Below are 12,729 nucleotides of genomic sequence, written 5' to 3'. Positions count from 1 at the left end.
GAAGTCCTGATATGGGCCTAAAACAAAAAGCTAACGCAGTTTGTTACTCTATGATGCGTCAGAATGAGTGTAGTGCAAACATTGTCCACCAGGGGGCAGAAAACAAACGTCAGATTGTATTTTAAGCAACGTTTTTACCATATGTTGATGAAAAGGGTCTCAGAAAGTTTATCAAAAATGGTACACATTGCGTTAAAGGGTTTATTTTTCCCAATACATTCTATAAATTGCTCAAATGTATTTATAAATAGCTTTAAAACAGCAGACGTTGACCAAAGTGCTGAAAAACTTTTAAAACAAGAAAAAAACATAAGTGATCAAATGTCAAAACTCAATCTAATTAAAAAACAGAGGGTAATTTTTTTTATTTATTGTTAATTAGGTTTTGATGTGAAGGGGAAGGCAGCTCCACCATTTGGAACCTGAGAACCGGTGCAGAAAAGCTAAAGTTGATGTAATATGATCATGTTTACCTGTTAAGAGTTGAGCAGGAGAGAACCAGAACAGTCCTCAAGCCTTCACAAGAATAAAGCATGAATAACTTTGTCATATTCACCAAATGAGATGATTAGTTTTACCTTCAAGCAGATTATAAGTTGACAGAAGCTGACAACTGTTTCTGTTAATTTGTCAAATGCAAGATTATTTTTTCCATCCAGGAATTAACAGCATTAGGCAGTCTTAGGAAGCTTAGGAACAATTCAAGTTAGCCTTTTCAGTTCCTCTCCTGTTCCTCAAACATTTCTGAACCGTTTCTGGGTGGTTATGGTCCTGTAGCTGGCTCATTGCTCGTCTATCTTTGGGTCATGTTTGATAGATAAGAGCTGCATACCAGCAGGATCCTGCTAGGTGAGCCAGTTTATTCTGGTCCAGTCATCAAGCCAAAGCAGCGTAGACCTGAAAAAGTCAATCAGATCCTCATACGTGTGCTCCTCTCTTACTTTCAACACATCAACATAAAGAAATAATTTTTCACACGCTGCCACCAACATCACACCCTTTAGCAGATGCTAATCAATCAAGATAATTATTATTTGCTTCACAATTCAGTGGTTTTAATATTGTGGGTCATTGATGGATGAACCCTTTAAAGAAAGAGAGCCTCCCTGTGGAGACTTGCCCAGGAAGACTGATAGCTGTTTGTGCTGCTAAAGGCCTTTTACAAAGTACTGAAGTGATTTATAAAGAACCTTTGTAATGCAGATTGTAGGTTAGATTAATAGATTTTTTTTTATTAAACTTAAAAAAGTGTTTTCTCTGTGTAATTATGGGTTATCAACTGTGGACTTAAGAGTGGAAAATGCTCATTGGAGCAGCTTCAATCTACGACATAAAGGCTGCATTTATTAAAGAGATTTGAATACTTTAAGAATAGATTACACCCTGCTTACAGACTTGAGATGGTAATCATTTGCTCTTGCTACCTTAAAACCAGCTGCAAGTTGGCTCCTCTGGGAGAAACAGGCACGAGTCATCTTATAGCCGAAACCCTGCAGCGCTCCACTTGGATTGTGATGCTGGAAAAACCAAACTCAGAGCGTAGCAGCTTCGTTGCTTTCCGCAGGATCTCTTGCGAATCAGCCTCTTCATCTGTGTATACAAACAGGGGCAACATTTTTTTTTAGAGTAATCTAATTACATTGGCATTACAAATACAAATTTGATTAAACAAACCTTTTAACAACTTGGCTAAATCCAAAGTTAAAGAAATCTACAAACAGAATCCTTCGACAAGATCAGGCCATATAAAGCAGGGAGGAGGGGTCAAAGGTCATTTCAGAGCCTGGTTTTAAATATCACTGTGTGTTTTAATAGTATTGACTTAGCCTCTACCTATGGCGATGTGGGCTGACAGCAGAGAGCGATTCACATTGAGGCTCCACATGTGCAAATTGTTAACAGCTGCAACGTCTCCAAGGCACAGCAGCAACTCTCTGACAGCGCTAAAGCTAACGCCCTGAGGAGCACCTGCACAGAAACCAACACTTCATCATTATTAACCTCATGTCACCAACACAGATGGAGGTAAATGTGCTTACCTTCCATCAGAATCCTGAAGACATCCTTGGTGATGGGAAATGTTGTCCCAATAACAAGAACTGAGAACAGGAATGTGCAAATTGGGTCGGCCACTTTATATTCAGGCTGTCAGGAATAAATATAAAAAATAATTCAAAGCATAAAACTGTTATTTTAGATTCATGCTCATTTCCAGTTTCTCATTTACTTTTTCTTGTAAGCTTTTTTTTTATTTTTAACCAAGTCTATGTAAACTAGACCATTGTTATTTTACATTTTTCATATTGTCAACAAATACCAGTGAGTGTTAACAGCAGCAGAACAGTGTTGAAAAGTGAGGCTACTACATATATTCACACACCATTTTTGGTCTGAAAGCATCTTCTTCCCGTTGTTGGCATGACGACGGGAGATGCCACCAAGACCGTACTTATGCTAAACTCATTCACAGGACCTTATTTTTCTGTTTATTTGCACATAAATGCAGTTATTTACTGGTGTCTGCATGATCTACTGAGTTCACCGTTACATACACCAACACAGTACCAAGCACCACTGTCATGATGGGACCTGATCAGACCTCAAGTTCCAGGAACACTTGAGGATGAAGAGGTTGTTGCTGCAGAGTAATGACACAATTTCCTCTTTTGTCTTTAAGCTGCTTTGCATACACAATGAAACAACTGTAACAAAACCATCTCTCAGATTTGGAGATGGATCAGCTGGAGATGATCTGAGCTTTGTGACATGGTGCATTATCTTGCAGGAAGTAGCCGTCAGATAAGATGCTACACTGTGGTCATAAAGGAATGGACATGGTCAGCTACAGTACTCAGGTAGGCTGTGGTGGTTAAACCATGGAGCCCAAAGCATGCAAAAAAAAAAAAAAAAACCCTTTCACCACTACACCACCAGCAGCTTTAACTTTTGAAGCAAAGCAAGATGGATCCATGATTTCATGATGTTTCCATCAAATTCTGACTACCATCTGAATTTTGCTACTGAATCGGAGACTCGTCAGACCTGGCAACCTTTTCAATCTTCTATTGTCCAGTTTTGGTGAGTCTGTAGCCTCAGTTTCTTGTTCTTAGCTGACAGGAGAGGCACCCGGTGTGGTCTTCTGCTTCAAGGCTGGACATTGTACATGATGTTGAATCTTTCCATTGCTATTCTATCATCTCCAACCAGTCTGCCCATTTTCCTCCGACAACAAGACATTTTAGTTCACACAACTGCTGCTGGATATTTTCTCTTTTTCAGACCATTATCTGTAAACCCTGGAGATGATTGTGTGAAAATCAAAGTAGATCAGCAGTTTCTGAAACTATAAATGTGGCAGCATGCCATGTTTATAGTCACTTAAATCCCCTTTCTTCCAATATGCTTTTTTTTGTATTTATTATTTTGTGCATATTACTTAAAGTAAATCAAAGCTTTTCACTAAAACAGAAAAAGTTTATGCTTGACCTTTTTAAATTTTAGGATTGAAGCCGCTGCTGCATTTGGTATTTAATTTTTATTTTGCCATCTTTAAAGTTAACAGTATCCATATTAAACAGTTTTCCAGCCTCAGGTATTTTTCACTGATTATAGGAGTGTTTTTTGCTACACAGCTGGTGGAATGTAGCATATGTATATGTGCTATGGACTGGTTGAAATTAAAATTTGGCCACAAACATCAAAACCATGGGACAAATGGAGAACCCTTTCCACAGTTAATCATGGTGGCTGGAAAAATTCGGCTTTGGGTTTATGTGGCAGGAGGAATTCCTGTAAACATCAGCGCAATCTGGGTGTAATGTGGTCAGTGTAGGAATAATATGAGAAGAGCCTGACCAGGATCCAACTGAATTTAGAAGCAGGTTTGCAGGACAAATGAAAATCTTAGAACTTCTAGTCCAAGAAAGAGTGACTGGAAGTCTTGAATTAAGAACAGACTTGCACGGTTGCAGAAATGATGACCTTTTCAGTTTGTTGCTGTTGTTGTTACTGACCCAGATATGGATGATGATAGCAGCCAGGAGGACGCCGATGCTCTGCAGCAGGTCTCCCAACACGTGCACGAAGGCCGCCTTCACGCTTGCATTGCTGTGGCTGTTCATGTGAGGTTGTTTGTCTTTCTGACGCCAGCTGGTGGGAATCCCGTGGCTGTGGCCATGTGAGGCCCCAGACTGATGCAGAATCAGGACCATCCTGAGTAAAGTCAAGACTAATTTTAATGTCTGATCACTGCTCTATGAACCAAACAGCAATGACACAGAAAGTGACCTCAGCACACTCACAAAATGTTGACGCCCACTGCACAGCCAGAGGTAATGAGCATGATCTGCCCGTCAATGTCATAGTCTCCATCAGTGATCCTCTGTATGGCCGAGAAGACCAGCACTGCTGTCACAGCCCAGATAGACACAACTGAGAGAAACATGCCCAGAATCTCTGAATAAAACAAGTTGCACAAGTGAGGAAACACATTTGCCAAATATTGACAAGCAAGTTTGATCAACAATCTGGGTTGTTTTTGTTCCACCTGCTCGATGCCATCCAAACGTCATGGCTTGTGTTTGAGGCCTGGATGAGATCCACAGAGAGAAAATGCTGATTACAATGCTGCCAAAGTCCGTCAGAAGATGAGCTGCGTCTGTCATGATGGCCAAACTATGAGCAGCATATCCACCTGCAGAGGAAACAAACCAGTAAACAGCCCAAGTTGACTGTTTGTGTAAAAATTAAACAGCTTAATTTTATTTTGCTTCCTGACAGGTTGCATACACTGAACATATAAATGATTAATCTACATGAAGAAGCCTTGACACATTTCAGCCAGGAAAGTCCGTCATCTTACCAATCACCTCTCCAGTCATGAAAACCAGGCTGACAGCGCAGGCGATGAGGAGTTTCTTTCTGGCCACACGTTTAACACCACTTTCAGCCTCTGATATGTCCTGCATCTCCTGGCAGAGCCACTCTGACTGCCGCACACCAGCCACACTGGACACATCGTCACTCGACTCTGAATCTGAATATCTTTCCTCTGGAGAACTCATCCTGACAGATGACGGAAAGCACACCAAGTATGTAAAACCAGTATAAAAACAGTCTGTTCTAAATTTGGTGGGATACAAGACAGGACGCACCATGTAAGAGGCTCCAAATAAGTCTCAATCAGCTGCTGTTTCTCTGCATCTGTTGCCAGCTCCATAACTTCAGGTGCTGTTGCTTCAGAGACTCTCTGTCATTAGGTTTAACTCGTGTTTCGGACTTACCACCTGCTGCAATGCAACGCTATCTGTCAGGGGTGGAGCGCTGCAAGAGCCAATGACTGAGGTGACAACAAACATCATGACACTCCAGTTTAACCCAAGTTTATTTCATCCTATAAATGTACATTTTATTAATTTTCACAGACAAACATCTGAATGTGGAAATAATAGAAGAAAAATTCTGGGAATGTTGTGACAATGAATAATAATAAAAAAAGCAGTTTTAATATTTATATCAATGACAAAAAAACAAAAAAAAACAATTAAAGATTTCACCAACATTTTCCCAAGCACTTATCTGAAGGTAGTCAAGTATCAGTTCTGGCACTTTTAGACAGTGATTGTACAGACTTTAAATAAAATAGTATTTGTTCAAGAAAAAGACTAAGTGATGTACTAGCTTTGTTTTTGTACAAAAATAACACTAACAGTATTAAAAATAGAAATTTCATAATTTAAAATGCCTTAATACATTAATAAAACCTCCGATCAAAAATACAGCTCTGAATTTACATAATAAATCATCACACACAACAACAACATGGAAACATTACTGAAAACAGCTCTGAAATTCAGCTCTTACAAAGAATTTAATGACTCAAAATCTTTGTTTTCTTTGTTACTGATTGAAGCAATTTACAATATTGGCTACAGTTTGAAGTGCAGGAAAGGTTGTATGGCCTTTATCAGTACCCATGTCTATATGCGTCTGGATGCAGTTAGCTTAGCATCAACACAGCAGCTCAACACCTGTGAAGCTCAGCAGTAAACCGATAGTTATTAAGCCGTTTGATTGGTGAGGTGGAACCATTTCTGATAAAAAGAAAAAAACTTATTTCCTTACTTCCACTCTTTATGCCTCAAGATTTTTATGAAAGCTACAAAGGAAAGTTTCCTTTGACTCCCCCAAGAGGCGAAGCTTTGGAAGTACTAGACTCGCCATCTTTCCTTGAGCTGTGTTAATCAGCTCCTGGCAACAGCTTCATGCTGCATCCATGTCCCATTATAGTCATCTGTACATACAGCATCAGTCAAAGGTTTGGACACACTGTTAAATGTGAATAAGTAGGTGTGTCCAAACGTTTGACTGATACTCTTCCAGTTTATGTTTAATAAATGCTGCTGAAGTCAAACCAAGCCATATAGACCAAAACCTGTGGAGCATACAGTAACTATGAGGACAAAGCCATTAAAACCAACTCAACATAATAATATTTTTCAGTTTGCAGCAGCTGATTAGTCTTTTTGGCTTCGTTTGACTGCAGTCAGACTTATGTTTTATGCTCTGGAGACATGCAGAAGGTAATCAATATGGGTATTTTTCATCTCTCAACAAAAAAATGTGGTTGAAAATGACCCACAGTGGTTTAGTCAAACTCTCAAACGAAGGTGATTTTCAGTTATCTTAAATTGTCCATCAACATTACAAAATAAAAGGTCACCAAGTTATTTACGACCTGAGATAAAACACTCCAGCAGCAGAAACTGTTCATGTAGTTTAGTCACAACATTTATTCATTTCTTTGAGGATCTCTATGGAGGTCCACCCATGTCCAAACCCATTTATTTTACGTTTCTGTGTGCAGAGAGACTGAGGTGTTTAGCCCTTAAACAACATGAGAAACCTGAATCTGCCTGCTTGAAAAATGAAAATCTTGGGTCTTGAATGAAGACATTCTCAGACTATCATGGCAGCTTAAGAACTTCAACAAAAACCTGCAAATTTAAAGTGCACAAGAAAAACAATTTCAGAGCTCACTGGCTTTGATTCGCATGGCTTTGTCATTTGTCTCTGTGGTACACATTTTCCCAAAACTTTATAAAAAGAAAAGTTTAAAAAATAAATATCAGATTGGACTAAAGATAAACAGCTGGCATAAAAGAAAAAACATGGCTATGTCAAATAGTTAAAATTAATGTAAAAAAGTGAGGATTAGAGGAAAACACATTTTCTGTGGATAAGACCGTTTATGAGGGAAACCAACTAAACTGAAGTCATTAGAAAAACTTTACAATGCTGTCCCAGATGTGAAGCTCTAGAGATCGTCATTCCTCATCATCCACTCACTTAGATTAATTCATTCTGCTGGAAGTGCTATCGGGGTCTGTCCAGGGCCTGAGGCGCCATTGGCTGATTGAGGCTGGATCACGATTGGTGAGTTCTCACCTGCAGAAAAACAAGAAAATAGATTAAAAATTACAGCTGCTGTTTCTTTCATCTTCACAAATCTTACCTGCTGAGCCAGTTACTGCATGCAGAAAAACTTTATAGTAGCAGAAGCTGGCTGGTTTCTGTTTGAAGCCTTAGCAACACTGACCAATCACATTTAAGCAGTCTTTAGTTGTGTGAATTAAAGAGCAAGCAAAGTTAAAATGAGATGCATTTGCTGAAATGTGTATCAGATTTTATCCATTCAAATTATTTTTCTTCAAACAACTGTCTTAGTAGCCAATAAATATTAGTAAGAAACTGTCATTGGAGTCATTAGCTGATTAATTCCAAGGTCACAAATTTCAGCGTCAGTGCCAGAAAAAAAGGAAACTATCCTTTTACAGGGAGTGAAGGAATACAATTGTTAGTGCAACCACATTAAAAGCAACGTGTGAATATGATTAATGACTAAGGAGATGTCAACTTCTGCCCAAAGTTAATTAGAGCCTTGTTATGATGACATAAAACTATGTTTTACTGTCAAACAGACAATTCTAACAGCTAAAGCTTCAAACTGACTTCGTAATAAGAGATTTCCATTAGCAGGGCCAATTACAACCTTTATCCAACACAGGAAGGTTATTATAGGATAAAAGGATTCACGGCAGCTGTCAGTGAGACATCACCCGGCTCTATAGTACACATTTGTGTTTGGTTGTGAGTCTACCCTTGACATCATGAAGTGAACCTAAAACGGTGCTTGGAAAACAAAAATGAACCGAGAGGTGCTGAGTTCCTCTGCATTTGCACATTTGTTCAGCAGCAAGTTGTTTTCAAATTTCAGCTGGAACCCTAAACACAAAGATTCACCACTGCTGAAAACTTGATATAGCAGTTATGTTTTTCTCTTCGAATGAGCTCAAACATTCATAACACAGAATCCATTTTAAACTATAAAAAATAGTAAACCTCTCTTGACACTTACATTGAAGCACAATTATGTTAGTGAGTGAACAGAAAGACTGCTTTGCGATCAGCCAGGAGAGTCAAACAGCACAGAGCAGCAGCGAGCTGAGGGCAGATTAAATGTGCCTGAAGAGGGAAGATGTTTACCTGAGGCTTCAGTAGAGCTTGGCTGTATAACTATTACATGGTCTCTTGCTGTAAAAACACAATTCGCTCCCATGAGGATTCAAGCAAGAAGGGTGGCATTGCAAATATTTTATATTAGTATGACATTGGCAAAAAACTAAAGAAAACAATATAAAAAGGAAATTGTCTCAAAATCTAAATCTACTCCTCTACTTTCCATGAAAGCTTTACTCTACATGTACACATTAGTCGCAGCAGTAATGTAATGCATCACAGCTTAAATACTTGGTGGATCAAAACATAGACCCACTAATAATAATCCTGAGCTGACAACAGAATATTAACAGTCTTTACTACAGTAATAAGGAAGAGATAAATCCCTTTGACAAGCATTGCTGCATCATCTCAGACTGATCAGACTTGATATGCACATGCGAATTGTAGAATATTTTGCTATCTTGAACAGCTAGAGCTGAAAATTGCTGAGCCATAAAAAGATCAGGAGTATGTCATGTGTGTCACATGCACCATGCTGCCAATGTAAAGCTGGCCTTAGACTTCAACACACCAGCAATATAAAATAAACTGTATTCACTGGATATCTGCCATTTTAATGTTCTGAGATTCTAACATACTAAATGCACTTTAGAAAAAAAAAAGCTTTTGACCGTACACTAACAAACATGCAGAAGTTTCAGGTGAGCAGCAGGAACATGGCCTTCCTCTACTGGTGTATGAACTGAATTAAGTACAAAAACAAATTCGCTCACCTGCTTCCTGTTCCCTGAGCTCAGCTTCCAGGTCGTCGGGGTCCACATAAAAGCTTTGCTCGTCCTCTGCTGGTTTGCACTTCCCACAGCAGCAGCAGCAGCAGCAAAAACAACAACAGCAGGTGGAGATCGTGCAGCATATAAAAAGAGCCTGAAGGAGATGGATGTCAGTGTCTTAAGACTCATTGGAAAAACACAGATTCAAACAGACACACATGTGTGTATTTTATACATGTATATTTTGGTTTGCACTTTTTCAAATACATGCCATGCTCTCACCTTAAACCAGCACTTGCTCATGAGGAAATGATATTTGACACTTTCATCACCAAACTGCTCTGCCACATAGAGGCCCATAGACCCATACTCGTCGTAGATTTTACGCTTGTTCTCATCATTCAGGGTGGAGTTGGCGTTGTTAATCTCCTTGAATTTCTCAGCAGCTTCGGGGTTATCTGGGTTCTTATCAGGATGATATCTCAATGCCAATTTTCTGGAGGAGCAGAGAAAGGTTAGAATTCAGTCACCTTCAAGGACATGTTTAACTTAACTGGTTGAGCAGCTCCATGTACAGAGCTCCTCAACACAACCATCCCAGATTGGATTGCCTTCTTATCAAATTGTTTTCTGTAGAGTAAGAAAGAAGGCAGGGATGGGCAAAGTTGGTCCTCAAGGACTACAGACCCGCAGGTTTTGGATGTTTCCTACTGCAACACATCCCAGTACAGAACTGTTCTGTACTGGGATGCCTCAGGACAGTCAAGCCAGTGACGGATGCAAGCTGACGTCAGATGGAGGAACATCAATCACTGATCAATGCATCCGATTTTACTTTTATCAAACCTGACAAAAGCTGAAATTGTGACGTGCTTGACTATTAAGTTTTACCAATTACTCATTCACAGAATTACACATATAGGCTACTTCTGGGCTGCTCAATTCGGTCCTACGAGGGCCGCAATCGGGTAGGTTTTCAATGTATTCCTGCTCCACCTGACTCAAAGTAAACAGGTTTAACAGCCTATTAGGTTCTGCACAATGACTTATTCATTTGAGTCAGGTGTGTTGGAGCAGGGATACATGGAAAACGTGCTGGATTATGGCCCTTGTAGGACCAAGTAACCCTGTGCTACATCATGACTGTAGCCCCTCCTCAACTGTCATGGGGTCTATTTTGGAGTTTATTCTTATAGAGCACATGACATTTTTTTTAGGACTTTAAAGGAAATGACAAAAATTTTAATAATAATCTGCATGAAACTGTCATTACTGTGTATCAGATCTCCAACATGTGACGTTATTGGAAGACTTTTGAATTTCGTGATAAACTTAATGTCTTAATCCAGACTGTTACTCATGCAGGTACATGTAAACTTAACTAGTGAAACATTTTTGATTGGACCAGGATGGCCATCCCAACTCTGTGAGGACAGTACAGCTGGACAGCCACTAAACTAAACTATCAGCCTTCACCAGATTCTTTTGACGACACGTATGTCAACAGTTGAATCTGAGAGGTGCCTCTCCACTCTGAAGAGGATCAAGACCTGTGAAACTCTGTGACACAGGATAGCCTCAATGCTCTGGCTCTGCTCTCTGTTGAGAAAAACTTGAGGGACATCCCTGACTTTAACAAAATGACCATTTAGAGGTTTGCCACACAAAGGAGAGAAGAGCAAAATTCCTCTACAAATGAACAGAGGAACATTACATAACTGATTTGTACAACCATATTTGTTTGAATTGTTGTTGGAGAAATTGAAGTATGTAATGCTTTCACTTTTCAGGTTTTAGTGATCATTAGTTACTAAATGTAGATGTGTTGTAAAATTCCTTTCAATAGTTTGAGAAAGGTTAGAGACTTTTTAAAGAAAGGTGTATACTTTCTCTAGCCTACACCTAAAGCACTTTACTCCCATGTGTCTTGTTTCATTGGGGCTTGGGGAAAATATTTATGTCATTTTGTTTATCAACATTGCCATTTGTTTTGAATTTTTTTTCTTCCTCTTCCAAACTTGCACACACTGCAGGTTTAGGAAACACATGTAGTATAGAACAGAGCATTGACTTCACTGTTGAGCACAGTTCTTTTTTCAAAATATATTATGACTTAATTAATATAACCAAACATAATTAATCTGATTTGTATTAAATATTGTTATTGTACAAATTTTCCTTTGTGAGTGACTAAATTAAGACATTATCGTATACAAATTGTTGTAGTGTTATTTCATGATGGAATGAAGTAATTTTAAATATAAGATTTTAAAAGTTAAATATCTTTTTTTTTTTTAAATCTCGGGAAAAATAACTTTGTTTTCCCTGAGGGCTCCCCGAAGTGATTAACAAAGTATTTCTATGCTATCCTATTTTAAAAAATAGTCAAACACGGTCGCTCTCGGCTTCCGTAGAAAAGAATAAGCTCACCTGTACGCTCGTTTTATTTCGTCGGGGGTGGCTCCTTTCTCCAGGCCCAGCACATTATACAAACTTTCTCCTGCTTTTGACATTTTTCTCGGACGAGTGTGTGACTCTGCCATGTTTCAGGATATGGTAACTGCGACATAAAAGCCAAAAAACAAAACCAACCATGACTTCACAAACCAGAAAAGTACATTTGAGGGTTTAAAACTTTGGTGAGGAAGTAAACGAACGTAACAAGGGTGTGACAGATAGTGGAAATCACGAAAGCACTGACAAAATGTAGCATAGCTGTGGTGTTGCACCTAAAATAATTAGTTTTAATCAAACATTTAAGAAGTTTTAAGTACCTTATCCTGAACGCTGAGATTAATTCCCGTTAACACCTGGCGCAGGTGCGTGCGGCACGCGACGTGCAGAAAAAGTTAAAATTACACACCGAAGAATTTAATGTCGTCGTTTTCCGTTGAATCAAAGAGTCGAAAGCTTTAACAAGTTCAATCCATGAAGCAAAACTGACGGGCAACTTCATGACCCGAAGGGCAGTGAAACCGGAAGTTTAAAACCGAAAAGAATTATGGGTAAAAAAAAAAAAGTCACAGGTTTGATTTTATACATTTTTTAAACAATAATATTTTCGTTGTTGTTTTATTACAGTTAATTCATTGTTGTTTTTAATACAGTGTGCAATCATCTTGTGTGTGTGTGTAAGCAGCATTATGTCATGTCAAAAATGAAAATGTGTTTTTGGCTTTGCAACATGTAAAATAAATTTTATGGGTGTAAATGGGTGTAAAAACTGGGTCTAACAGCAGAACAGATTCTGGTCCTTGTCATTGTATAGTTAGGTTGCTGTTTAGTGTAGTGAGTATTTCTGCCTTTTTTTTTTTTTTTTTAAAGATTTCCTTTCACCATGTCATTTAATTTGTAAAACTGCTCACATAATTTAATAACTACTTCTATGTGGCTGCAGCTTCACTTTATCTCCAGCACAAATAGAAACTTGTAATAAACA

The 12,729-nt window shown here is 38.7% G+C and overlaps 2 protein-coding genes across 6 annotated transcripts; both read right to left on the bottom strand.

The window, feature by feature from the left end:
• Nucleotides 1-692: 692 nt before the first annotated feature.
• Nucleotides 693-5,364, bottom strand: LOC121631496 (zinc transporter 2-like). 3 transcript variants are annotated; one of them, XM_041972477.1, is made up of 9 exons: nt 5,154-5,364; nt 4,862-5,064; nt 4,547-4,693; nt 4,302-4,455; nt 4,014-4,212; nt 2,040-2,145; nt 1,834-1,968; nt 1,425-1,590; nt 693-897 (listed from the first exon to the last, which is right to left on the bottom strand). In XM_041972477.1, exons 1-8 carry the CDS (start codon nt 5,216-5,218, stop codon nt 1,472-1,474), a joined length of 1,128 nt encoding a protein of 375 aa, XP_041828411.1. In that variant the 5' UTR covers nt 5,219-5,364; the 3' UTR covers nt 693-897; nt 1,425-1,471. The 3 variants fall into 3 exon arrangements, with proteins under 3 accessions (XP_041828411.1, XP_041828409.1, XP_041828410.1); XM_041972475.1 differs by having other exon boundaries at nt 4,862-5,218; XM_041972476.1 differs by having other exon boundaries at nt 4,302-4,431; nt 4,862-5,218.
• A 1-nt stretch (nt 5,365) lies between these two features.
• Nucleotides 5,366-12,273, bottom strand: dnajc5gb (DnaJ (Hsp40) homolog, subfamily C, member 5 gamma b). Of its 3 annotated transcripts, none has more exons than XM_041972493.1 (6): nt 12,065-12,273; nt 11,721-11,850; nt 9,573-9,786; nt 9,294-9,444; nt 8,545-8,592; nt 5,366-7,446 (listed from the first exon to the last, which is right to left on the bottom strand). In XM_041972493.1, exons 2-6 carry the CDS (start codon nt 11,831-11,833, stop codon nt 7,358-7,360), a joined length of 615 nt encoding a protein of 204 aa, XP_041828427.1. In that variant the 5' UTR covers nt 11,834-11,850; nt 12,065-12,273; the 3' UTR covers nt 5,366-7,357. The 3 variants fall into 3 exon arrangements, with proteins under 3 accessions (XP_041828427.1, XP_041828426.1, XP_041828428.1); XM_041972492.1 differs by having other exon boundaries at nt 12,154-12,266; XM_041972494.1 differs by lacking the exon at nt 8,545-8,592 and having other exon boundaries at nt 12,154-12,266.
• Between the last annotated feature and the right edge of the window lie 456 nt (nt 12,274-12,729).

The sequence above is a fragment of the Melanotaenia boesemani genome, chromosome 20, assembly GCF_017639745.1.
Source record: "Melanotaenia boesemani isolate fMelBoe1 chromosome 20, fMelBoe1.pri, whole genome shotgun sequence".
In the NCBI taxonomy this organism is placed as follows: domain Eukaryota; kingdom Metazoa; phylum Chordata; class Actinopteri; order Atheriniformes; family Melanotaeniidae; genus Melanotaenia; species Melanotaenia boesemani.
The sequence above is the reverse complement of the archived record's forward strand: the minus strand, read 5'-3'. Positions and strand labels throughout refer to the sequence as shown.